Source organism: Ipomoea nil, unplaced genomic scaffold, assembly GCF_001879475.1.
Source record: "Ipomoea nil cultivar Tokyo-kokei standard unplaced genomic scaffold, Asagao_1.1 scaffold0813, whole genome shotgun sequence".
NCBI classification, from domain to species: Eukaryota; Viridiplantae; Streptophyta; class Magnoliopsida; order Solanales; family Convolvulaceae; genus Ipomoea; species Ipomoea nil.
In genome coordinates this window covers 1,893,541-1,920,483 of record NW_017617241.1, presented here as the reverse complement: position 1 = coordinate 1,920,483, position 26,943 = coordinate 1,893,541, and the positions used below count along the sequence as shown (strand labels likewise).

The 26,943-nt window shown below is 36.3% G+C and overlaps 5 protein-coding genes across 8 annotated transcripts; 2 read left to right on the top strand and 3 right to left on the bottom strand.

The window, feature by feature from the left end:
• The first annotated feature begins 833 nt into the window (after positions 1-833).
• Positions 834-24,168, top strand: LOC109178095 (phosphoglycerate kinase, chloroplastic). Of its 3 annotated transcripts, none has more exons than XM_019327624.1 (8): positions 834-1,498; positions 1,808-1,885; positions 2,021-2,281; positions 2,488-2,805; positions 2,899-3,057; positions 3,263-3,473; positions 11,603-11,608; positions 24,151-24,168. In XM_019327624.1, exons 1-6 carry the CDS (start codon positions 1,079-1,081, stop codon positions 3,470-3,472), a joined length of 1,446 nt encoding a protein of 481 aa, XP_019183169.1. In that variant the 5' UTR covers positions 834-1,078; the 3' UTR covers position 3,473; positions 11,603-11,608; positions 24,151-24,168. The 3 variants fall into 3 exon arrangements, with proteins under 3 accessions (XP_019183169.1, XP_019183170.1, XP_019183168.1); XM_019327625.1 differs by lacking the exon at positions 11,603-11,608 and adding an exon at positions 10,611-10,614 and having other exon boundaries at positions 24,151-24,164; XM_019327623.1 differs by lacking the exons at positions 11,603-11,608; positions 24,151-24,168 and having other exon boundaries at positions 855-1,022; positions 1,057-1,498; positions 3,263-3,739.
• LOC109178096 (phosphoglycerate kinase, cytosolic) lies at positions 4,126-7,004 on the top strand. The gene is made up of 7 exons (XM_019327626.1): positions 4,126-4,447; positions 4,566-4,777; positions 5,303-5,380; positions 5,477-5,737; positions 5,831-6,148; positions 6,318-6,476; positions 6,568-7,004. The coding sequence occupies exons 2-7, from the start codon at positions 4,583-4,585 to the stop codon at positions 6,760-6,762; spliced, it is 1,206 nt and encodes a 401-aa protein (XP_019183171.1). The 5' UTR covers positions 4,126-4,447; positions 4,566-4,582; the 3' UTR covers positions 6,763-7,004.
• Positions 7,197-11,837, bottom strand: LOC109178097 (thiosulfate/3-mercaptopyruvate sulfurtransferase 2). The gene is made up of 12 exons (XM_019327627.1): positions 11,474-11,837; positions 10,848-11,036; positions 10,634-10,693; positions 10,392-10,454; positions 9,944-10,068; positions 9,689-9,851; positions 9,442-9,501; positions 8,980-9,038; positions 8,478-8,559; positions 8,081-8,144; positions 7,607-7,674; positions 7,197-7,489 (listed from the first exon to the last, which is right to left on the bottom strand). Exons 1-12 carry the CDS (start codon positions 11,591-11,593, stop codon positions 7,379-7,381), a joined length of 1,164 nt encoding a protein of 387 aa, XP_019183172.1. The 5' UTR covers positions 11,594-11,837; the 3' UTR covers positions 7,197-7,378.
• Positions 12,715-22,308, bottom strand: LOC109178092. Of its 2 annotated transcripts, XM_019327613.1 has the most exons (18): positions 21,915-22,308; positions 21,052-21,250; positions 19,969-20,271; positions 19,723-19,812; positions 18,784-19,242; positions 18,587-18,694; positions 18,331-18,461; positions 18,096-18,228; positions 17,313-17,646; positions 16,701-17,215; positions 16,403-16,582; positions 16,179-16,337; positions 15,943-16,017; positions 15,166-15,346; positions 14,873-15,063; positions 13,805-14,014; positions 12,856-13,482; positions 12,715-12,759 (listed from the first exon to the last, which is right to left on the bottom strand). In XM_019327613.1, the coding sequence occupies exons 1-18, from the start codon at positions 22,277-22,279 to the stop codon at positions 12,742-12,744; spliced, it is 4,278 nt and encodes a 1,425-aa protein (XP_019183158.1). In that variant the 5' UTR covers positions 22,280-22,308; the 3' UTR covers positions 12,715-12,741. The 2 variants fall into 2 exon arrangements, with proteins under 2 accessions (XP_019183158.1, XP_019183157.1); XM_019327612.1 differs by lacking the exon at positions 12,715-12,759 and having other exon boundaries at positions 12,761-13,482.
• On the bottom strand, positions 23,206-25,442 carry LOC109178099 (ubiquitin-NEDD8-like protein RUB2). Its single transcript, XM_019327629.1, has 3 exons — positions 25,201-25,442; positions 23,961-24,220; positions 23,206-23,524 (listed from the first exon to the last, which is right to left on the bottom strand). The coding sequence occupies exons 1-3, from the start codon at positions 25,291-25,293 to the stop codon at positions 23,413-23,415; spliced, it is 465 nt and encodes a 154-aa protein (XP_019183174.1). The 5' UTR covers positions 25,294-25,442; the 3' UTR covers positions 23,206-23,412.
• Positions 25,443-26,943: the final 1,501 nt, after the last annotated feature.

Sequence of the window (26,943 nt, the reverse complement as noted above, 5' to 3'; positions counted from 1 at the left end):
TGGTGGGTTTTGTCCATAGGAATGGGTATGAAAGTGATTGTTGTTGTTTGGTTTATAGGTTTTTAGAACACTACTATGAGTTTCGAATACCCCATCAATTGAAAAATCCATACCCAAATACAATAAGGGTTTCATTCCCTTATTCATTCTCAAGCACTACTATTAGTAACTATTCCCATTCCACCATACTACCAAACATGTTAAATACTTTCATCAAAACCCATTACCATTACCAAGTATTTGATACCCATTCTGATTCCGATTCCTATGTGCGAACCAAACACACCCTTATATTGTTTGAAATTTGAGCAACATATAAACTAATGAGTTAATATAATAATTTTGAGGTTAGTGTTGATAAAGTAATTAGAAATTTTGATAAAATAACTAAATGTAATAAGAATTTAACAATGACGAATCAAATATAAACAAAATTAATTATCAAATATCACATTTAAAAAGATTTGTAATAGTTAACGATCAAAGTGGTAGGAAGTTATTGTTCGTGCCAAAGATTTGTGAATTCACCAAATTGCTCTCTTATATGGGAGGTAGTGGGTTCAAGCCTCGGTGAAAGCGATTATAATTATATTTGATGTTGTAGCTTGTATATGTGAGTATTTTCATTTATTTACAATAACAATAAATAAAAAAAAGATTTGTGACTTCAAAGGAATTTTTTGTTGTTGGTTGAATTGATATTCTTGTGGGAGTAGAGAACCAAAAGCCACATAACACACACACACACAAAAAAAAAATAAAAAATAATAATAATAATAATACAGAGATGAAAGAAATTACAAAATTTAGAAAAAATAGGAAAATGAGGAGATGTCACAAAAGAAGTCTGAAAATCATCGAACACCTCAACTAGGCGATAAGAAAAATCCAATCTAGTTCAATCCACACCTCACTCTCCAATCCACACATCACTTCCCTGTCGATTCCAATCTCTTGTTTTTCACCACTTCCCTCTATAGAGTGAGTGGTCTTGGATCACTGAACTCCGACTGAGAGAGAGAGAGATAGAGAGAGAGCACAACACAGTGAGTGTGTGAAGAATCCAGCACCACCAGCAATGGCATCTGCTTCCTATACTTTCTGCGGCATTCCGACCACCTCGTCTTCCGCCGCCTCTTCCTCCTCATCTTCCAAGAGGGCCGTTATCACCCGTTTCCTCCCCAGGACTCCACTCCGCAGCCTTGGATTTGCCGCTGCCGCCGCTGACCCATTCTTCTCCCACCATGTCGCCACCCAGCTCCGATCCCTCAAGGCTTCCGCCAAGCCCGTCAGGGGTGTCGTTTCCATGGCAAAGAAGAGCGTGGGTGACCTCACCGCCGCTGATTTGAAGGGCAAGAAGGTCTTTGTCAGGGCCGATTTGAATGTCCCTCTCGATGACACCCAGAAAATCACTGATGACACTAGGATTAGAGCTGCCATCCCCACCATTAAGCACTTGATTTCCAATGGGGCTAAAGTCATTCTGTCCAGCCATCTGGTTAGTTGCATCTTATGCTTTTGCCATGTTATTCAATGAAGGACTGCACCTCTGATTTGCCCTGTCAAGAAAAAGTCTCAACCTTTACACACTCACTCACTATCCAGCTTTTACTTCTGCGTCTGTGAATTGTATTGTGAGATGATTTTTAATTACTGAAAATTAGATAGGACATTGCTACGGGCATTAAAGTTCAAAGATTGAGCCACAATCAATATTCACCTTGTTCATCATGCTAATATGCATTTCCTTTGCTTTACACATTATTGCATCCTTACACTGATATGTCATTTTCTGTTGAAACTCCAGGGACGCCCCAAAGGTGTCACACCAAAATACAGCCTTGCTCCTCTTGTGCCCAGACTTTCTGAACTACTTGGAATTCAGGTACCTAAAGGTTAATTTTTTATTTTATGAGGAAGCTGGAAAGAGGAAGGGATAAAATCTGTCTGTAATTATTAAGTGCTGATCCTAGATGGAGCTAATTGGACTTGTTCTTCCTATATGCTTGCTGCTGAATAGGTGGTGAAAGCTGATGACTGCATTGGCCCGGAGGTTGAGAAATTGGTTGCTTCACTTCCTGATGGCGGTGTTCTTCTTCTTGAGAATGTGAGGTTCTACAAGGAAGAAGAGAAGAATGAACCCGAGTTTGCAAAGAAGCTTGCCTCATTGGCGGATCTTTTTGTCAATGATGCATTTGGTACTGCACATAGAGCACATGCCTCCACAGAGGGAGTTACTAAATTTTTGAAGCCCTCTGTTGCTGGTTTCCTTTTGCAAAAGGTTAGATTGCTTTTTGTTGCACTCCTCATATGATATTCCCTTATATCATATCTCATAGTGTTTGATTAAAGACATCTCTCCAAAGTTTGAAGTTTGAATTGACAAATTGTACAACTTAGAACGTTGGTGTTGCCTTTGTTTGTGCTATTATTATTATTATTATTATTATTATTATATATCTGTTTCCACTTTGTTTTGTTTTACAGGAGTTGGATTATCTGGTTGGTGCAGTGTCAAGCCCAAAGAGGCCATTTGCTGCTATTGTTGGGGGTTCAAAGGTTTCTTCCAAGATTGGAGTGATTGAGTCCCTTTTGGAGAAATGTGATATCTTGCTTCTGGGAGGAGGTATGATCTTCACGTTCTACAAGGCTCAAGGTCTTTCAGTGGGATCATCTCTTGTGGAAGAAGACAAACTAGGTCTTGCTACATCACTCCTTGAGAAGGCTAAAGCCAAGGGTGTCAGTCTATTGTTACCTACAGATGTGGTTATCGCAGATAAATTTGCTCCTGATGCAAACAGTAAGGTATGGTATACTCATTAAAAATTAATAGTAGTGTTGTTGTTGTTCTGAATTTTTGTTATTACTAATAAAATAAAATGTTACTTACTACTGCAGGTTGTTCCGGCATCTGCTATCCCAGATGGTTGGATGGGATTGGACATTGGACCGGACTCTGTCAAGACTTTCAATGATGCGTTGGAGACAACAAAAACTGTGATTTGGAATGGACCAATGGGAGTGTTTGAATTTGACAAATTTGCAGTAGGCACAGAGGTAAGAGCGAGCATATAATTTTTATTAGTGTAGTGAATCCATCATCCCATAAGGAGGAGGTTCTACAGTTTCGATTTGGGAATAGTTAGTTAGATATGGTGAACCAAAATGAAAATGGTTTTAGTGTTGCAAATTTGGTTGTGTCTGATTGTGGTATTTAAGAAACACATAAAAGCTAAGCTAAGGTGTTGTTGTTGTGTTGCAGTCAGTAGCAAAGAAGCTTGCTGAACTGAGTGGGAAAGGAGTGACGACCATTATCGGAGGTGGAGACTCAGTTGCAGCAGTAGAGAAAGTTGGAGTTGCTAGCGTGATGAGCCACATTTCAACCGGAGGTGGTGCTAGTTTGGAGCTGTTGGAAGGAAAAGAGCTCCCCGGCGTTATTGCTCTTGACGAGGCTGTCCCTGTTGCTGCATGAGATCGATCAGATCACAATCCGAGAAAGATAAGATTGGGAGAGAAGAGATTTCTTCTTTTGTAGCTGACTGTTGTTAAATAATAAGTATTACCTTACCTTAAAATTTAAATACACACCTCCTACCCACCCTTTTGTTTTTTGTCAGTCAGTGTGTGTTCTGTTCTAAATAACAACCCCCTATCCGATCGATGAGCAAACCAGTCAGTTTGTGTATTTATATATAATATTGTACCTCAATTTGGTAGTCTAATTCTTTCAAACTTCTTGCCTTTCTCTTTTCCTCTCATCTGTTTATTATTACTGCACATTAAATATATCGAAAATTATAAAATATCATATTGCTAAAACACATAATAAAGCTAAGCTAAAATAGATCACAATATTAATATCTTGAATGTTTAATAATACATCCCATTGCATTATTTATTTATAGCAAATAATAAGAATAAAAAAATCAAGTGGAAGGGGGACCATTTTTATTTTTTTATTTTTTTATTTTTAAAGTCAATACTCTATCGTTAGGAATAGAAATAAAAATATCAATTGAACACAATGTACTCCTGATTAAGACTTAGTATTATTCAATGATTCTAAACTGTACAGAGTTACATAGATTGAGTATATACCCAGAATAGAGATATAGTGATCAAAGGCGCTGAATGGAAGCGGATGATGTTGGGGGCGCACATAGAGACATGATAGAGTAGAGTGGATTCCAGAATGGTTTCGTTTCTAGAAAGCTCCGTGCCACTAGGCTAACATAAGCCCATCGTATATTCGTAGTCGGGAAAGAAAGCCACTTGTTTGTGTCCTACGCATACTGCGCTCCTTCGCTCGCTATCCTACGCCTTTCATGTTTGGACTTGGACTTTTTGTTTATATATACTTCTAAACCTCCTTGTTTTCCCTCTGTATCGATCATAACCTCGACATTTCCGATAACGTCTCTGACCTAAGCGTGCGTTGTTGTGACTTGTGAGTAATCTCCTCCGATCCGATCTCATCCTCCGTCTCTCTCTTTTTAGTGTTTTTTTTTTTTTTCGTTTTCAATTTATTGAAGATAAGATTTACTTAGTGGTACGTTGGTGTGAAGGTGTTTGCTTTGAAACAATGGCCACGAAGAAGAGTGTGGGATCCCTGAAGGAGGCGGATCTGAAGGGAAAGAGAGTTTTCGTTAGGGTGGATCTCAACGTTCCGTTGGATGACGATTTGAAAATCACCGATGACACCAGAATCCGCGCCGCCGTCCCCACTATCAAGTACCTCACCCAAAACGGTGCTCGTGTCATCCTTTCTTCTCATCTCGTAAGCGCCACTTCACTTTCCACTTTATCTTTCTGATGCATATTGTTTCGTTAATCATTTCTTTTATTTGACCTAGATCTTGGATTTCTGCAGTATGTGCACCTATAATATCTAGTTTTTTTCCTTTAATGTTTGAGTAACGAGTTGCTTTGTTTCTATTTTATTTATGTATATTAATCCCGTTTTGTATATTTCCATCCTATGTTGATATTCTTGGCTCATAAATTTGAGCTCCCAATGTAGAGACTGTTTTCCTCTATATATCTTTGAGACTATTTTCTTAAAAGGTTCTTTAAAAAAAAAACTACACCGTGCTTTTAAAACTATTGATAGTCATTGATTTCACCTCAGGAAGGCCTACAAAATCTCTTAAAGATAAAGCCAATAACTTCCAAGGCTCATTGAATTCAAACAAGCATATACAAACTCTCTATAGCTTGCTCTATGTCGCTGCATTTCTAGATGGCTGACATTTTATTCTGAGTTTTCTGTGTATTCTCTGATTGCTTGATTTATTGGTTTTAGGGACGTCCAAAAGGAGTCACACCCAAGTACAGCTTGAAGCCCCTAGTACCTAGACTTTCTGAACTTCTTGGAAATGAGGTTTGTTTGGTGTTTCCCTCGATGCCATTGACCCTCATTGATTTTTCAAAATCCTACTTTCAAAAAAATTAATCCAAATTTTTTGCTTTTTGATAGGTCAAGATGGCTAATGATTGCATTGGTGAAGAAGTGGTGAAAATGGTTGCTGAAATTCCAGATGGTGGTGTTTTGCTGTTGGAGAATGTGAGATTCTATAAAGAGGAAGAGAAGAATGATCCTGAATTTGCAAAGAAGCTTGCATCCCTAGCAGACTTGTATGTTAATGATGCATTTGGAACTGCCCATAGAGCTCATGCCTCCACCGAGGGAGTTGCCAAGTGCTTGAAGCCTGCTGTAGCCGGGTTCCTTATGCAGAAGGTATTTGAATGGCTATTTTGGAAATTTTAGAGGCTACTGTCTTGCAAAAATTATCCATAATTGCTCACTTCCATACATCTTTTGCCACCTCAGGAGCTTGACTATTTAGTTGGGGCTGTGTCAAACCCTAAGAAGCCATTTGCTGCAATTGTTGGTGGTTCAAAGGTATCCACTAAAATTGCTGTGATCGAGTCACTGTTGGAAAAGGTTGACTTGCTATTGCTTGGTGGAGGTATGATCTTTACTTTCTACAAGGCTCAAGGATACCAAGTTGGATCCTCGCTTCTGGAGGAGGACAAGCTCGGGTTAGCCACAACCCTCATTGAGAAGGCCAAGGCTAAGGGAGTGTCATTGTTGCTTCCTACTGATGTGGTAGTTGCAGACAAGTTTGCTGCTGATGCTAACAGCAAGGTTTCACTCTCCTAATTCTCTTATTATAATAATATTGATTTCAGGTTTGGTGCCTAAATGGTTTGTAGAAAATGTGCACACATATGTATGTATGTATATTACTTTAGTTTTAACAAGTTTAAATGCTTGGAAATTGAACTGCTGCTGCTGGCATTGTTGGAATTTTCAGGTGGTTAAAGCCTCAGAAATTCCTGATGGCTGGATGGGTTTAGATGTTGGACCAGACACAATCAAGTCATTCGGTGAGTCTTTGGATACCACCAAAACCATCATTTGGAATGGACCGATGGGTGTGTTTGAGTTTGACAAGTTTGCTGCTGGAACAGAGGTATATTAATTATATGATGATAAAGTATGGGACTCACCACACACTGTACCGCTGAGCTGCTCTTTGATTATTTTACTTTATGACTTCCCAGGCCATTGCAAAGAAATTGGCAGAGCTTAGTGAAAAGGGAGTGACTACGATCATTGGAGGTGGTGACTCTGTTGCGGCTGTTGAGAAGGTTGGGCTTGCAGAGAAGATGAGCCACATCTCAACTGGAGGCGGTGCTAGCCTGGAGCTTCTAGAGGGGAAAGTGCTTCCTGGAGTTCTTGCCCTGGACGATGCTTGAGCTCGCTGCTCCCTCCTTGTTCCTACCTACTAGTGCTTTGTATTTTGATTTTGCATTTACATTTGAGTTGTGTAGTGTCTGGGGTAAGACCAGATCGGATTAGGAGGAGGAGAATGGGTAGAGTTTCCTCAAATAAATAAATTTATCGCCCCTTGGGGCTTTGTTTTGCACTGAGATAAAAAACCAGTTTATGTAGCTTGTTGCATATTTTTGCTATGCTTTATACAGCTACAAATCAATCTTCTACTTCTGTAAATCAGTATTAGTGAATTTGCTTTCTTTCTTGAATAATAATCTCTTTTGCCTTATTGAATCATCTATCTTTGTTATTCACTGTAATATCAGTCTGATTGACTTCTGAGGCCATAAGCCGTTGTGAAAGTAAAAAGTAAAGACTAAAAAAGAGCATCCACAATACACAGTTGAAAGGGAGGGAGAAACTGATAACTTTTATACCCACCCACCGGTTCTACCAGTGAATTAAGTGGACAATATTCATTCAATCACAACTTTTGTTTAGACTAAAATAACCAGGTACATTGAAACGTAGACATGTTTTCCAATCCCACATACCCAACAAGTGAACACTAGGGATGATGTCTTCTTGATCACAAAATCATGGCTTTTGAGCTTCGGAAGTGGAGACCGGGACCTCAGGATTTGCTCCCCATTCAGTCCATGAACCATCGTAGACTGGAACATCAGTTTTCCCGAGTCGATGGAGTCCCTGAAAAAAATAAAAATGGCGATGGTTTTTATATACGATGCGTGCTACTATAAACATGCCTAAGAAAAAAAAAAAAAACCATAACTCATTTAATACTGGTATAAGGGAGGAAGATACCAATGCAAGAATGCAAGCAGTTACGCCAGTGCCACATGAAGTTACTATAGGGCTGTCGAGAGAGATCCCTGACAAAAGATAAGGCAACCAAGAATGTGAATAAAAAGACACGGGGAAATTATTGTGTATTCAAAAGTTGCTAAACTACTCTACATGTGAAAATCAAGAAAGCTTTAAGTGAAGGTATCTTTATTTCTCAAATAAAACAACTAACTAAAAAAGCTTTAAACCATTGAAAATGCTGGATCTACTCCGGAAATGGCCAAACTTGAACCAGGAAATGCTTTCACAAATCAAATGGATGCAAAAGGCTTAGGTATAAAACGAAGGAGGACAACTTAACCATAAAATATCTAAGTTCTATGCCCATAACAAGGCAGTAAAAACCCACATAATTTTCCAACAAAAGCAAAATTTTGCTTCACTAAAAAACACTTAACATTCTAGATTACTACTCCTGAAACTTATTCTTACCTTCTTGGTCGAATTTTTTCTTCAGCTCCTCTGCAGATAAGAGTGTCTGGGAACCATCTAACATCTGCCAAAAGGCAAGCAAAAAGTGGTACACGTATTTGAATGCTCCATAGTACAATAGTTCGAAGTAAACACATGGAAACAGAAGCAACATTCACAAATAACTTGTCAGAGTAGATTGATGTTATCTGATATATGTACTTTCTAAATAGTGACAAAGTTTAAAAGATGTATCTTGCAATAAACTAAATTGTGTGCTACTGAGAAGAGTTTGCTTTTGTTGAATATTTTTCATTACTAATTACTAATTTTTTTTTAAAGAGAATTTCTCTAAGCATCACCCCCACCTAAAATCTTAAAAAAGATCATTAGTTACCACTAACTAACAGTCCTTTACCTGTGCAAAGGGAATGCATTTGCTACCAGGAACATGTCCACTCCGTATTCCTTTTCGAGGCTCTGGTGCAACCCCATCAAATCTGCAAAGGATTTAGCTCTTATATAAAAAATTTCATATAAACTACATTTTCTAAAATCACATCAACAATTCTTCAGAATGCATTTTTTGTAATCTTTATCTTTATATGCATAACAGCCTTTTCATATAATTATTTAAGAGCCATAAAAACAATCTTCAATCATATTCGGTTTAAACCCAAATGATTGGTGAGTTAGTAAGTAGCAAGGGACTGTGAGAGAATGAATAAACAAGTTGCTTCATTATTTTTGCTAATTAAGTTACTATTTATCTGGCCAACCACACAAGGATTACAAAATTGTAATCCTTTATTAATGATCTCAAAAAAAACCTGGCAAACAAGGTGCAACCTCTTCTAAAAGAATTGTGACAAATGCAAGATGCAGCAAACTGGTAAGATATATGCTGACAAAAAGTATACCTAGCTTTTGATCGAGCATCTATATGCTGATGTGACTTTTCCTCAATGTTGTTCCTAACCTGAAAGTGCAACGGAAGGTCTTGAAATTGAGAAAAGCAAATAGCATAGCATTTACAAAATTGAATAGCCAATTAGATGGAGAAACATCAAGGAGTGTGTGGTAAAACAAGATATAAACTACAGGGCATGCCTGTTTTTCATGCAAGTATACAATCATAAATGTGAAAACCTTCTTAAGAGAATACTAACATGCTAGGAAGTTTATTCATGATAAAGACAAAAATGTATTTATCTGCAATATCACATATTTTAGCCTCTAAATTTCACCATGCACTAGGTGATCAATCTAGACCTCCATGCCAATGCAACAGTCTCCAAAACAAGTTCGAAATTTTAAACATCAAAATTTGTCACTTTGCAACAACATTTATCATGAAGCAATTAAAGCAGTAAAAGACAGACCTGCTCAAGTTTCCAGACAAGATGTGGCTGAAGCTTGGTCAGAAATGTGATAGGTCCAGCCTGCAAATATAGAAGTTTTGTTAGCATATATGTTTACCAATGATGAATTATATAACTGACAGGCACCTAAATGTAAACTGAAATAATAGAAAGAAAATTCTAGTCAAATAAAAAATTTAAAAAATCACAGGTTATGGCAAGAACCAGAAATGAGTACGAGGTATTTGCATGTCAAATATTCACTTACAGTATGTCCTTTATAGACTTTCTCTATTGCCTCACTGGCAGCACTAGCTTTCAAAATTGCATCACCGGATGCACTTGATTCAACATCATATCCAGAAGCACGCCACCTAGGCAAGCCTCCATCTAAAACCCAAACTCGATCATGCCCAAAAACTCGAAACATCCTGCTTAAGCGTTCTAAAATTAATATAACCCATACAAAACAGGTGTACTGAAGAACCAAACTCATTTAACTGAAAAATGAATCCAAACTCACCACCAGACACGGGCTGCACTGAAGATTCCCTTCCCATCATAGACAACCACCCCATCTTTGTTCTCAATACCAAGAGCAGAGACAGCAGCAGCAAATGCTTCTTCTGATGGCAACATATGTGGCAGCTGATACATCATTCAAAATGAGAGCTTTGTGTATCACAAGGGGAAAAAATAGCTAATCAATCTAACAAAGTTTATCAAATGGATTTTCAGCCTCGAGTGTATTTCAAATGTTGAAATTTTTTGTTATATAACTGACAAAATGTAACACCTTTCCTTATCTCCAGTGAAGTGGAGAAATAGGTTCCAGATGAAAGACATTCAAACCAGAGAAAAGAGGTACTCGTGCACTAGAGATCTCATTAAATGAGAGAATGCCAATTGGTTCAGCAGCAATTTTATTAATTGAGAGAGAGCAGGGAACAAGTAAAGATGAGAAATCTTACATTAGTAGTTCGATCAGCTATGCCGTCTAAGTCAAAGAACAGTGCACCAGGAATGTGTGCTACCTGTTACAATAAAAAGTAACAAATATTGTGAATAGAAACACTCTTCAGTTATAAAGTAAAACAGAATAGTACAGACTGCCTAATCAAGTATGGAAGCAAATCTAATCCAAAACTCGGTTAAGAAATGTAACCATGTCTTTAATAATCACATGGAACAAAAGTTCATAGGTATTCAGTACCTGATACTCTTGAAGTGGATTTCTCTGCTCATCTGGCATGTACCAGGATGCATCCAATACCTGAAATAACAATTAATATCAAATACTATAATGAACAACAGAGAGTAGTTTATACTTTATAGAAAACCTCAGAATATTGTCAAACTCAGAAGTAGATTTGATATAGGAAAAACCAGCATAGATTAGTCCTACGACATCAAAGCCACAGTCTAACCTTCATATCAGGATCTCGGAGTTTGGTGTGCAGCCAGTCAACTGACACAACAGGTTCATTTGTTGTCAAGGATGCTGGTGAGAATGATATTTGAGCCCCAGACAATGATGAAGCCATGCGACAAGCAACAGAACTGGCAACCTGATATGATAAGTGGGAGAAAGATGCTTGCGAGTACAATGGCCTATTCTGTGAGCAACAAAAGAAAAAAACAGTGTGTTCATGAGCTCTTGTCTCTAAATAAGTAATACATGAAACTAAATATCTATACAAACCGAAGTAAATAGGTGCAAAAGCATAAAGTACACAAGTGGGCTCAGGAACCAGTGTAGTCCCAATCAAAGAAACACTAAGAGAATACAAAATTCGAACTTTACACACAATAATGAACCGAAATATGGGCAGAAGCAACCAAGTGATAAAATATCATCAATCAAACAATACCACAGACGTCCAGTCGGCAATACCAAATGGATGAAGTAAATCAAACTGAAGAAATAAAGACTGGAAATTTATATATATAAGATCACATAGGGTAATGATTAAGGAGTGCAGAGTGCCGGCAGCACGCAGCATGTATAGTATAGAAATAAAGGCAATCAAGCAAAGATGAAGAAGAGACTTACGAGAAAGGAAGACTTGAATTGGAGCTTGCGGAAGAGGGTGGATGAAGAAGAAGAAGAAAGGGGAGGATAGAAAACAGAGCGGGTGGCAAAGAGAGTTCTGGCGATAACGGAAGATGCCATTAAAGAATCAGACAAGTCACGGGATATAGAACATAGAAGGAAGAGAGAGAGAGAGAGAGAGGGATTTGTTGTCCGGTTGTGAATTCGATGAAAAGGAGAGAGTATGCTATGCGGTGCGTATTAAGCAGGTAGATCAAATCAAAAGAAACAAGAATCCAGCAAGCGTTGCCACTGAGGGAGATGAGTGATGATGAACAACTGTCACCGCGACGCGAGCATCAGCTGCAGCCAACACTGGCGGACTTGTAGACTCGTAGGTATAATAGTACTCCGTATTAGTTTCTTCCTTCTGTGATATACGACAGCGTTTTACATTATTATTAGGAATATAAGGGTCAAATATGTCATTGAACTAAAATAAAATGCAATTGGGTTCTGAACAATATAAAATAATGCAATTGAAACAAAATTGACCTCTTTAATTGTTAGTTTACTGACGTAGAGATTATCATCTTAAAATAATTATTTTTTTTTATTCTTTGTCTCCGGCAGCTAGAGACGAAGAGGTCCTACGGAGACGAAAGACGAAGAAGGTTCTTCGTCTCCGACCTAGAGACAAAGAGGTCCATTTTTCTCCATGTCAGAGACGAAGAGCTCTTTGTCCCCGGCTGGAGACAAAGAAGGTTCTCCATTCCCGACCAGAGATGAAGAATGGTTCTTCGTCTCCGGTAGCCGGGAGACGAAGCGAGAAAATCTTATTTTTTATTTATTTTCAGGCGATAACTTACCTTATTGTGTGAACTTGAGAATATGTGCACACACTTGATGTTACAACATCCAACGGGCCCTAACATGGTGCACGAAAAAAGTCAACTCAGGACGTGATGCAAAACGTATGCATTGTGTTTACTTAATTACATGTGTGCATTGTGTTATAGATGTGAATATGTGATATGCACCGTTCACTAATCTAGATAAATGACTCAAAGTGGTTCTTAGATTCACATGTTAATATAAGTTCAAATTTTGTGAAAATATTTTAATGCCGAATGCAAAAAAAAAAAAAAAAAAAAAAAAAAAAAAAAAAAACACCATCCATTTCAAATTAATTGTTAATTTGATTAACTACATACTTGTTTTTACTAATTCTTTGATATTTTATTTTATAAATTCGAAAATTCAACTTTAGATTATTCTTTTTAATTCGTCTAAACTGTCTCCAAAATCTGTTTTAACACAAATGGTTGTTAAATTAAAATGGCTACCAGCCTTGCCAGACTTGTATAATTTTAACTGTCCATCTGTGCCTGTGCGGTGAAGACCTGGGAATGCAATGTTCTGAACACAGTCTCTACAGAATTGACATCAATGTCGAACCCATAACTCTGCCCCCCATACAATACATAAAGATACTGTTTATCAGATGAAGGTGGAGGCAAAATCTGAGATATCGCAGGAAACTCCATGTTTGGTGGTGAAACCACATCCTTCCTCTTTGAGTAGTAAACATCAGCTACAAGCAGCCATACAAGGTCAGGGTCCATCCTCGCGAACCCACTAAGGGCATTTATAGCTGCTTCTTGAAGACCTTTTACACCACTGCATGCAACCCCTACAACAAGACCACACACCTTCTTAAGGACTGCTTCCAATGCTGAAGCACTTCTTCTGTTCTTGCTCAAGTCAGCCAGCATATTCAGAACTGCCACCTGGACTTTTACATCAGAAACCTCTGATACTGATGAATCTTCTGAATTTGAGGATTTGCAGCCTCTGTATGGGAGCTGTAGTAAGGGCATCTTTTCTTTTGAAAGGGGTCTCCTCTGGAACGGTGATGTGCCCAAAAGGTTCCACAAGTGCACTCCATCAGTGTGAAAGCGTCGCGAAAAGAAGTCACCCCCACATATTTGCACTATGTTACTAATTGCACGCATACATCTCCCAACACCCTGCTTAGAGACGACCAAACCACAAATCAAATAACAATTCCCAAACCCACAAAAGAAACTAGCTATAGTTATAATAATCAGGCATTACAATATGATGTACAAAATTTATCTGTCATGCCATAGATTATATGCTATTCCAAGGCATTTTTCTCTATACTATATTGCATAAATTCCCACTAATCCTAACAATTACAATTACTATTATGTACCTGTAACTTTTATGCACCTTAGAATCATCAGTGCTGTAATGTGATGGTAAAGAGAAATTAAAGCTTAATCATTCGGGTTTAGGGAACAAGCATAATGATAATCAATCACTCACCAGGGGATTCTTATTTCGAACACAAGAAACCAAGAAAGGCCATATTTTATTTGCAGCTGGGAGTAGTCTATTCTCCACAGTTTCATCATCATCTAAAGTATCCCCAAGATTATGAAATGAACACAAACTAAATGCATGTTCAATTGCCTCCTTAGATTCTTTCTCGTGCTTGTAGGCTTCCTCCACCTTGGCAATCACAAATATGCCATCCTAAACAACATTAAACAATCAAATAAAAAATAAAAACCAACAAAAATGCCTCCATGGTTCAAGAAGTAGAAAAGCATGTGCATGAATATCATAAATCTTTTTATGGAATAGTTAGTAATGAATTGATATTTGGGAAAGAAAATGATACATGCTCTGAGGAAGTCTTATTTTAGATATTAATAAATTACTAAATAGTTATTTAGAAACTAATAAATAGTTATTTAGAAATTACTAAATAGTTATTTACCTTATTATTCTTAGTCTTCGAATTAATTTAGGTAGTTTAATTATTTAGAAGATTTCAACAGATTACTTAGCTTATTTAGTCATTCTATGAGTTGTATTTTACCCTATAAAAAGGGAGTATTATTTAGAATAATAACAAGCAGAAATTTAATCCCAAAAGGGTCTAAGGGAGTTTTGGGTCTCAAGCAAACCCAGTGTCTTCTTCTCTTCTTTTCCTTTTCCAATTATTATTCTTTCTATCTTTTTCCTTATGTTTTCTTGCCCATGACAGGAGCACATAACAGAAAAAAATAAAATAAATAAATTATAAGCAATCTTAATAAGAGCTTATTTGACCCAGCTTATGCTTCACGAAGGATATTGGATCTGAACCTAAGCCACATGCCTGGCAAGGTACTTACCCTGCCGCTAGGCTAAACTGAACTCTAGAGCAGTCACTCTGAACAATGTGGTGACTTTTATGGCACCCTTTGTTCAGCTTCCCCTTTATCCAGTAATGAGATTTGTGCTCAGCCATTTGCCATAAACATGGCATAAATATTACTCCGTATCATTTAATATATGTAGTTTACATAAATGCCATAAGAAGCAATGATGGGATACTCATCATACCTCAACTATGTCAAGTGCTAGCAAGCATGGAGTGTGTTCAGCTGAAGAAAGCAATGGAGTTGCTGCAATTAAACATGAACTTGCCATAGATCCAACTGTGCGCCTATACCTTCTTGAGTCATTCAATTTGAACAACATGGACTCCCATTCTTCTATTTGCATGTCAGGATCATTGGAATGGATAATTATTCCTGCAAGTACAATATGTTGTCAAATGCAAATTTTTCATGCAACCAAATTACAGAGGCTTTATATGACATATCCAAACATAATTAAATCAACTAATTACTAACCAGGTTCTCTTGAGTCCATATCAATTTCATCATCACTGAAGGGTCTTGTCTCATTTGAGAGCCTTCCCGTTTTCTTCTCTAAATCAAACATTTTAGATTTCACGTTCTTGCAAAATGACAGCGATTGATCAGGCAGAGAACTAGCCTCATGTTTTGATGCCTTAACTATTTCTGCCACTGCCTAAAAGAAGAGAAGAGCAGTAATCATAAATTAGTAATGACATCAACCAAACAAATAAAAAATTCTAAAAGTTCTCTTATTGATGATATATTCACAAGGGAATAACAATAGTGTCACTAAGTGATGTTGAACCAAAAAACATTTCTCATGTAATTCTACAATATTAGAATCTATGGTACTTTGCTTAAGATCATTTTATTATCATTGTTTAATATAGTGTTGCCCAGTTTTAAGCAGTTGGACCTAATGGAGCATTCTTCATACCACTTGACTAGTTGACTGGCACTATGGGCTTGCTACACAAGGAGCAAATGGTTGATTTTCCTTTACATAAGATGTTACCACAGTGGAAATAGGAATGAGGTTATTATGCATCCTTGAGAAGGTGATAGTTTGTGACGTGTGGAGGATAATTCATTAACAAGAACCATTGCACAGCATCAATAAATATAAACATACAATGGTTGATTTATAAAGAATTTGTGATGTTTTTCCTTCAATCACCTATTTTATATTCTTATCTGTTTTCCTTCAAACATCTAGTTATCTGTGTTACTTTCAGGATAAAGCAGCAGCATAACAAAGGTAGAGATGACCTTTAAGAAGGAAATTGTCAAGTCTGGATGCCGATGCCTTTGAAGAATTTCAAGCTCTGTGGAAACAGCACGCATCTGCATGAATTATTCTATCAGGCTAAAGATATTGCAACTTACAAGGAGAAAATATATCCAATTGTGTCCGCACATAGCCAGATATTATAAAATATTTTTTCTTTGGGAACGGGGGTGGGCAAGACTTTTGCGTAAAAAGCAATATGTTTTAAGAAACGTACTGGCTCCTCCAACAATGGTAATATTTTGTGAGCAACTCCTACGTATGAAAGCATGGCTGCAAGTATATTTGGTACATTTGGATTGAGATCAAGATGACGGAGTTCCCTACATACTGAATCAATGATATAATCTGAATTTTCTAAAACTAAGTGTCCCACCTGCAAATAGTTTATGAATTAGTACCAAGCCACAAAATGTAAGCACTGTATCAATAATTGCTTACCGTTTCATACTCATGCATAGCAGCAATAATGTGCAAGACTGCATCAGATGCACTTCTGATCATAAAATTTGAGCAAATAAGGTTCTGAAGCAACAACCAAAGAGATGAATGAAGAAATCCAGATGAAGAGAAATCTTTCCCAAGGCACATACAGGAGATACCAATCCCATCAATAATAACCTGTTTGAAAAGAACAAAACAAAAATAAGAATACTGCAAACAGAATCCACTAGCAAGAATGCTGATGAGATAAATAATCCTGGAAAGAATTGCATTAGTTATGGAAAATAGTAATTTCCTGGTGCAGCATCCCAGTGTCGTGGAAGAAATATAAATTCATGTCCCCTTCCTCATTGTGAGATTGCTGAAAAAGATCTTTACCATCAATTGGAAGACTCCAGATTTCAGATGATAGGTATTCATGCAATACACAGCCCACATAGTCAACAACTTGATTCCTTGAACCCTTATCTAGGCAAATTCTCCAAACAAGATCTATTGAGACAACATCATCAACATTTCCAGGTTGATTCTCATCTTCATTATGCTTGAGTTCATGCCATTCAACACTGGACTTTGAAAACATCTTTGAAAATTTATGTATTGCTTGCTCTGACAAACCAAATAGCATTTCATTAAGGACACAAGCTGCTGTACTAGCCCTTCGTATAACTTGTCCTGAAGCAGTTCTTTTATACCACGAATGCCAACTTTCATTATTATATTCCCTCATCCGGACCTCTGAAATCAATTTACGCAAGTTCTCCAGGGGGACATCCATTATTATAGAGAGACCCCCCTCACTTTGAGAGTCTAGCCAAAGAAACACCAAATTAAAAGGTTAAGCTCAATTGCTCAAATCAAGAAAAAGCAACAAATATAGTCCATAAACACCGAGAATGATTACAACCTGCAAATAGAGATAAACCTACAAGTCTAAGGATCCCAGCTAGCGCATGGTACAACTTCTGGCTACCAACATGAACAAACCAAGGAGGCATGCGTGGCAGCTCATACTCATCCGATATACTTTCTGCTGAATACTGTGCTTTTGTTTTTCTACTTCCTGAAAATTCAAAATGTTCAGGGTTGGCATCTACGATAGCTTTCATCTCTGCTATAGAGCGTATATAACCACCAGTTGAGGAATTCCTTGTTATAATATGCTTCTCCAGAGAACCAGCAAAAACAGAGTTTTGACTCATGCAGAGGGCAAAAACATCCAAGAACTTAGCAGCAGTTACCTACACATCCCATTGGAAGTCATAAACAAACAATTCAGAGTTTGTACTTCAGAAAAGCACACAAGTTTTATATTAGAAAATTCATAAAACTTCATGCTGCAAAACCAAAAATTAACTGGATAAAAAGTCAAAAAGCAGATATAGGAGAATTAATGATATACACCCTAGTTGCCCTACAAAATATCCATATTACGGACATTTTAAAATTCTTAGGCGTTGCTACAATGGATAGAAGCAGCTAGGTAGTAAGGTAGGAGATTCAAATCTAATGTATCTTATACAATTCACAGAATCGCATCTAGTATACTCAATTAGTGGTGAGTGTGTAAATAACAATCTATTAAATCATGGCTTCTTGTCAAAATCCATAGCTGCTCAATCAAAATAATAGTAATAATAATAATAATTAACAAACAAAAGCTAAATTAAGGTCAAGATTATCAACATACAGGAGACTGAAGGAGGTAGTCGGTCACAAGTTGAGGGCCTGAAAAGTATAACACGACAAATAATTTCCGGGCATGTGATAGTGCAAGAGATTCCTCATTTTCTAAGATCACTTTTGGAAGCTTCTCGATGAGCCTGCAAACAAGTACAATTTCTAAGATAACCATTTCGGAACTAAGCACCAGCCTTTGAGCCACAATATATCAAAGGGAAGAAAGAAAAAGAGAATGGTGGCACCTTCTAAAAATCTGGGTGAAATCATGTTTTATGTGATGCTTCCCATGTGATGAGCGCAAATATCTAAAGAAAGCTTGCGCAGCTAAAGACACATCTTCAGAATCATCACAGACCAAAATACATAAGCACTCCTGCATCAGCAACTCCCACAAAATTAGCATATTCAGCAGAAGCTCATTAGTAAGGGAAACATATATTCTTTTATATATAGAATAGTCAGTCAGCATTAAAAGTTTAAAACCAGTTCCTTGCTTACCAAAAGCATCAATCTGCTACTCTTCAATGTGTAACAACATTTTGTTAACAGTCCTTGTATAGCAGCTAAAAGCCCTTGTCTCACCCTTTTGCTTGAATGCATACAAAGCTAAGAAACATAGGTATTAGTCCATCCAAATAAAACATTGAATTAAGGAACAAATATAAGTGCCACAGAGAGGGCTAATCATAACCTACATGAGGAAATGTTGCAGACAATAGCTTATCAACATGAGAAGAGGTATCAGTAATCCATTGTTTTGTACGACAGACACGCAAAAAAATGTTTCCTCTCTCACTGGAGTCACATACAGGGATGCCTCCATCACCAGCTTCAGTCAAATCTTTAATTACTACATTACCATGGTCCTGCATTTGGTTGGGCAAGTGACGAAGTCTCTCTAGTAGCAACAGAGGTGACTTCTCACTGTCAGAGTGGAAGTCAGGGACATCATCGAAGGGCACAGTAATAGAAGATAAATTTGACTTGTCCTTAAGAACTATCATAAGAAATTCAGCTAGGCCTCTGATGGCTTCATCTAAAGCTTTAGCACTGCCAGCAGCCCCACTGATCATAGTCTTTGAGGCATGCAAAACTTTACCAATTTGACTAACAACACCCGGCAAAAAGAAAGCTAATGCATCTCCATCCCCAACCTGTCAGAGATCACCTAAAATTAGTAATGTTATAATTTATGAAATTGTTTTCAAGCCATTAGAAGTTCTGTACAGTAATTACTAATTGGTTATGACAAACAGAAATCTGCAACAACAATAAGAAACGGATGCCTAAAAAATTAAGCAGGTTCTCTTGACTTAATAACTTCACAGCCATCCGTGTCTCTTCTTTCTATTCTTCATTCTCATGTAATTTCACATTTTCTCACATGCAAGCCTTACAGCATGAATAGAATTATAAGGTCCACAATCATGAAATAGATTAATTTGAGAGTAAATACACCCAGTATGTGGATTTCTCTGTAGTTTAAGCTCCCTTGCCCTGATGGATGAAAGAAAGGTAAAGCTCATGCCAAGTAGTGATGAATTTATACCTCTGCCAACATAACAACCTAATACGCCAATTGCACAACATACAAAACATAGGACAAACTGACAAAGAAGAGAAAGGGAAGTTACCTTGGCAATAAGCATCCGCAGTGTTGTGAAACATTCTATACGAATTGTGGCACTGCCTCGAAGCTCTCGTCCAGCCTCAATATCTGCAGCCTTTATGCAAATTCCAAGATCAAGTTCAGAAAGTAAACAATGCATATTAGTTCTTTTTGGACAGAGACTATATACATTTTATTAGTACCACAGAGAAATAGATAAATCATAAATCCCTAAGAGTGAATCATCAGCACTAGGTGGAATATTGAATACCTTGAGCAGAAGTGACAGCCAATGTCCAACTGCAGCAGAAGCAGTTTCAGACTGGAGAAATGCAAGCAAACATTCTTCTTGTTTTAAGTCACACTTTGAGAAAGGTGGCAGTTGCAAACTCTCTACTTCTAAAAGCACAGGCCAAGAACTGATTTTCTTGCATGGACATGAGTCATCAGAACAAGGATGAAGATTTAGCAGTAGCGCTTTAAAACACCTTATTACTCCTTCTCGAAACTCTTCTGAAGCCTCCAGAGGAGAAAGCAATGCCCCTCGAGTCAACTTTTTCAGCAGTACAACCAACTGCAAAAGTATAATATAAATTACAGCAGATATAACTTAACACTTCCAACGAAGAGCTTTAAGAATGACTGATATTAAAAATAAATACAAATAAAACAAAAATAAAAAGTTATCAAGATGAAGATAAAAGCTTCCACCTTCTAAGCATAACAGCAAAATGGGGTGCAACATGTGCAATAGAGCATTTACACTCTCTAAGGAATCATAATAAAAGTCTCTGCAGTTTAAATCAATAGATTTACAGTATTTCATGAAATCACTTATTAGTGCTATTGTTGGAAAATATTTTAATGCATAAGATGGTGTGTTTCTGGTGGAGTGGGCAAGTGGTGGTGCCGTAGCAGAGTGACTTGTATACAGGCTTGATGGTTGGGTTTGTTAACTCACAAGTGACTGTCATAGTTCATCTTAGGTCAACTTTGATTGATGTTCACCAACAAGTATGATTAATTGCAGGAATGTTGTAGGATATGGCAATATGCTATGATCTCCATATTACAAGTTTATCTTTGGCAAAGAACATAGGGTTCTCAGAGTCACAATATAAGTACCTTTTTGTGCTTCAGTTGCAATCTATTTTGCATTTAATAAAATCTGACTCATAAAAAAAATATAATTAAAAAAAAAAAACAAAAATTCCCAAAGTTATCCAATTAACTTCTTTAAGGTTAATAAAAAGAGAAGAAAATGCGAGACAGAGAAGAAGACAATTTATAGAAAGAACAAGTTGATAATGTCCATTAAAGTTCAATACAAAAACGGGTCTTCATGTTTGAATACCTGATCCACAGATGCTAGATGGCATTTCTTCAGAAGTTCCTCAAGACAATTCAATACACCTTCTCCCAAAATGTCACCAACTTTAAGTGGAGTCTCTGGGAAGTTAGATATAATAGATCTTCCTCTTGAATCTTCCTTTGATGTTGATCTACAATCTACTGCTGCATCCAGTAGAAGCAGCAATGGAAACAATGTATAGCTGACAAAATAAATGAGAAATCTGATTGTCACAGGTTGAAAAAGGGCATGTATACAATTATCAAATTTTCCTCTAATATTCAGAAACCAAGAAAGCTTTGAACTTTGGAGAACATGTTCATATGTTGTATGAAAAGTAGCAGAGGTCATCCACAGAAGAGAAATGCATTCCTTTCTTCAGGGTTAGAGTAGTACTCTGTCCATTTAAAGCATTCAGATAAGTTATGTCCATTTGAAGTCTTAAATTCTTAATAATGACACCATATAACAAGCTATTACAAATCTCAAGATGTCTAAAACTTAGTTTGCATATCACATCTCATCATCTTTCCATCTCTCCACTATAACTGTTAAGTCAATATACCTCTGCAGTATCGACATTGAAGGCCATTGTACCACCTTATAATTCTGGAAGAAAGCTATGGAGTAGTTTTTTACTAGTGGAAAACAATGATTATCATTTGAAGCGGTGTAAAGTATTCCTGCCTGAGCTTATCTAACTCCTAGTAAAATGCATCAAATGACATGTAGACATAGGACTTCTGGAGTTGCATCTCAGGCAAATGGAATCAACAAAGCAGAAATTTTTAATATTGGAAGCTAGCAAAATTATACTGTACTCTGCATAATTCAAAGAACAACGTAGAAAGTAAATAGCCACCTACTCGAAGAAGGGCTGGAGGGCTTCAGGAGAAGATCGGCGAAGAAGCTGAAGGAGTTGAGATACTTCAGAGGTGCTTTTCACACGGTTTTGATGGAGTTCCAGTAGCTGTATGCAGTACAATTTGAGCTCTGAGAATATAGCGCTGCTCCTTCCAGCTGCCGCTTCTTCTTTGCCGCCGGTAATGAAATTGATGTTATCGTTGCATTCTTCGATGCTCTCCATTGCAATAGCATCGAAGCTACACTGGCCGCAGCTGTGAAGTTGCGTATTGCTTCTACCTCGCGAAGAACGTCGAAGGTTGAAGGACCTGGAAGGCTGGAACGGACTGTGGGGCCTGATCCGAACCCGAACCCGAACTCGAGTCATATATATATCCGGAATTCCGGACTATCCAGTTGTGCGTTGTCCAAAAGATTTATTTTTTTTTTTTAACCAATAATAAACTTGACTTCTTTAAGTTCTTTTTTTGAATTATTAGATAATAATAAAACATGTATAAAAAACAATAATTTTTTTTTCATTAAGCTTTACTTTTGTGTTTATTTAGAAAAAAAAAATAGAGAGTTTAGAATGATATTCACATGTTTATAATTGTGACTCAATTAAATAAAATTGTATAATATAAAAGTTTTTTAGATAATTTTTATAATGTCTTGTATTGACATTCCACTTGAAAGTAACCACAATAAATATCACTCGCAATAAATGTATGTAGCATATCTAACCCTCATGTAACGTAGGAACACTTTTTAGTTATAACATTGTCAAAGTGGTCACAAGATTAAATTCCGGTAGTAAAGGCATTAATTTAGTCATGAGTGTCTCAAAAAAAAAAATAGTTAGAACTTTGAAGGTGTTAAAAACATAATTTAAGACTTTTTTGTAATTAGATACTCCGTATTATTAACAACATTTTATACTTTTATTAAAAATTAAAGTACTTTGATAAAAAGTATTACACTCGCACACGATTGGTTGTGATGGTTGATGGTTCCCTTCGGTAAGATTGCATATGCAGATTGGTTCGCAAGGAAGGGGTAAGGTAACAAGAAGAATCGGTTGTGATGGTTCCCTGTAGTAAGATTGTAAGCAGATTGGTTTGCATTTTGCAAGGGCGGGCAATTGTAAGGTAACAACAAAGATATGCAGTGACAACCCTAAATCCACCGAATCATATTTATATTTCTATATCATAGAAGCAAAATGGATAGTGCACAGGTGGATAAATGAGCTTTGATCCTCAAATTCCAGAAATCAAAGATCAATTTCCTTTGAATTTGCCAAGCATGTCCTAAAGGCCAAACCGATAGACCATCAATAGGTATTTATATGGCAAATGCCAAATGGATTATAGAATACACATGCAAGTAATTAACCAGAAGTGCATATTATCCAAAAGTACATCAAAACTCGAGTATTTAACCACAAGTGCATATTATCCAAGAGTACATCAAAACTCGAATTGTTTACTGCAAATCCATCCAATAAAAGTTGAACATCTAAAAACAGCCGCCCCTCAGTGCTAGGACAAGGTGAAGAACAGAACCACCTTCAATGTTATAATCTTTAGCTGTCTTGTCATCTGCAAGCTGCTTGCCAGCATAGATAAGCCTGAAAGAAAGGATCACAGGGTATAATATGTGACCACCAAAATAATTAACAAAGAACTCTTGATGTTATGATATTCTTACCCACCTTGGGGTGCATCAAAGTAGAGCATGACAACTTAAGTCAGGTAGCAATGTTTTGAGTACAATTCTATGACCTCCTTTTCTAAATTCATAGGCTTATACCACTTGATCAACAGGTCATTGGCCAATAGCTATATATAAATTAATAATTTGAACCAGCCATAGCATGTTTTCAAAGTTTGGCTAATCCTATGAAAGCTACCTATAACTAATGCTCCGTAGTAAATAATCTGTGCCTAAAAATCAAGTTAATCAAAAATATAGATAAAAGTCATTGGTTTGAGTTATTTTACATTTTTAGACAGAAGTAAAAAAGCAAAAAAAAAAAAAAAAAAAAAAAAAAAAAGCAAACAAACCTTTGTTGCACAGGAGGTATTCCTTCTTTCTCCTCAACTCGCTCCTTAATCCTATCAATAGTATCAGTTGGCTCAATATCAATTTCAATCTCCTTTCCAGTGAGAGTCTTCACTTTAATCATAGTCCCTCCCCTAAGTCTCAAAACCAGGTGAAGTGTTGATTCCTTCTGGATGTTGTAATCAGCCAGAGTCCTTCCATCTTCCAACTGTTTGCCAGCAAAAATCAGTCTCTGCTGATCAGGGGGGATACCTTCTTTGTCCTGGTAATAACATACACAACCCGTATAAGTTCAACTGGAAGGCAATAATGCAAAAGTTACCAACACAAATTCCATATGCCAATCAAACAGAAGGTGAGTGCACGGCAATATGGGAAACAGAGAGAAAAATACAAAGGACAAATACAGAAGTATGCATCTATTAAATTTCATTCATCTCTCTTATTAATAAAGAAGAGGATCACACTTCATTTGGAGTTCATCCAAAATAAAACAAAAGATCTCATTCCATATATTGTTGATTGTGTTTGTTTGGACCAGCTATGGAGCTTATTTACTCCATAGCCATTTCAAAAGGAAATTTTAATATGTATTCAATGACATATTAATAACATTATCAACAATTTTTTTAAAACACACCAAAACAGATCTTTTTAGATATGTTGCAGTCTGGCCAACAAGCATAAAAATCAGCTCAATGTACTCGAAACCAAATAGGCATTATACATCATTGAATCCAAATTTTAAACAAAGACAGAGTCCATGCTCTTATCACTATAACTCATTTTCTCTCAAACCCATAACACTCTAGCAGTCTTACACACGCATATGTAAAAACAGAGATGGATGTTAAAACACTGCAGCTGTATATAACCTCTGATATTAGTGAAATTAAACAAAAGACCTAAGCCAGCAGCAACAGCAAAAGGTCAGCAGAGCAACAAACATTCAAGCCTCAAACGCTTATACCTTTATGTTGCCAGTGGCGTGTAATTAACTTCAAATATATAAGAAATATATCCACGAGAGAAAGCTTAATCCAAACAGCATCCACAATCGAACTTGGCAAAAGTATAACAAGCAATCGAGTTTGATTTCTCATTTTCTCACCACAACAACAAAAAATTCAAATAGAACTTTATACTGAAACTATAACACAGAAAACGAATCTAAGGCAAAAAAAGAAAAAAGCATAATCGAAATTCTGTATGAAGCAAAAGGGGCAGAGGGGAAATTGAGACCTGAATCTTGGCCTTGACATTGTCGATGGTGTCGCTACTCTCGACTTCGAGAGTGATAGTCTTTCCGGTTAGGGTTTTGACAAAGATCTGCATTTCTGTATTGATTCGACCACAGCACCACGCAGGAACCCAAACGCAGAGAGGAAGATATACTGCAAAGAGCGGAGAGTTCACGCTAATGAGAATATATACTATACTTGTTTATTCCCGTCCCAAATGTTTTTTTTTTTTTTTTTTTTTTTTTGGCCACATAAAGTTGTCATATTTATTTATTACTCCATAACAATTACTCTGTAACTAATTAAATGAAATGCAGATTTCTTTTCTTCTCCGGACTCCCAAAGCATTTTTTTTTAATACAGAATGTTGACTTTTATTGAAAAAGAATAGTACTTATAATATAAGTATATAATATATTTAAACATCTCGAAAATTGCAATTAAAATTTGAATCATAGAAAATGGTCTAAACCCGAGCATCATAAAATTAAAATGCACATAAATATGAGTGTCAATGAGTTAGCTAGATAAATATTTTTTAGGTGACCTTCTTCATAATGGTATTGATTAGGATTGTATTATTGTAGTCATCAATTTACACAAGAGTACATAAATGAAATATATACAGAGATATAGATACACTAAGATTAGAAGTATATCTCAATAAGAGTCCTAACAGTACTAATAAATGGATACAAGGGTTTATATTAAAGTGGACATATCGTTTAGTTTGACAACACAAAACACATAGCATACTGGACCCTAGATTGAAAATATGAGGTACATAATTCATAATCGTAAAGTACATAATTTCATAACACAAGACACATACACATGTAATATGTTTACTTGTTTTTCAAATATAATTTAGGTATATAATTTGTGTTTATAGACACGTAATTTCACAACACAAGACATTGAAATTCATAACAAATGACACAATTACTAATTGAGTCATACTTGTGTGAGACCGTCAAGAGTAATGTTGCACTTATAAAATGAAATGTAATACATTTGATGAAAAATGTAATATTTTTACATCAAAACGTAAAAGTGTTGCATTTTTCTTTAAGGGGCCGTTTGGTTCACGGAATGTTAGATTACCTTAGCAAATGTTAGATTCTTGTGTTTAGTTAAAATTGAAGTATGTAATATAATCAACAAAATTATTTTATATGCTAACATAACGTAATAAAAATAAAAAATATATAATTACAATATATATTTTTAAATAATTAAAATTAAAATGGCAAAATTTATAAATATCCAAGGTTATTTTACATTACCTAAGAAAATGAAGGGAATCACATTCCCTTCAAAATTCTATGTGGAGGGAATGTTTCATTCCCTGGGAATGTTATATTCCCTCAGATAATATGAACCAAACATAGGAATGTAAGCTCTGGAATGTTATATTCCCTTTGTTACGTAATATAACCTGAACCAAACGCCCCCTAAATGTATTACATTTTCTAATATAAGTAATAAATATTTTATTCTTGATTTAATGTTACATTTGTTAGTATAAGTATTACATTTCATATTAACTCGACCCTATCTCACACAAATTTTTACCTTACTAATTTATTTAAGATACATAATTCATATTTTTAAGGCATAAAATATCATAACGCAATGCAAAAAATCATAATACAAAACACATACAATAGAACCATAATTTATAGTGCCGACCCGCATGGGCAGCTCAACTGATCATAAAAGTAAAAATTTGAAAGAATGACCA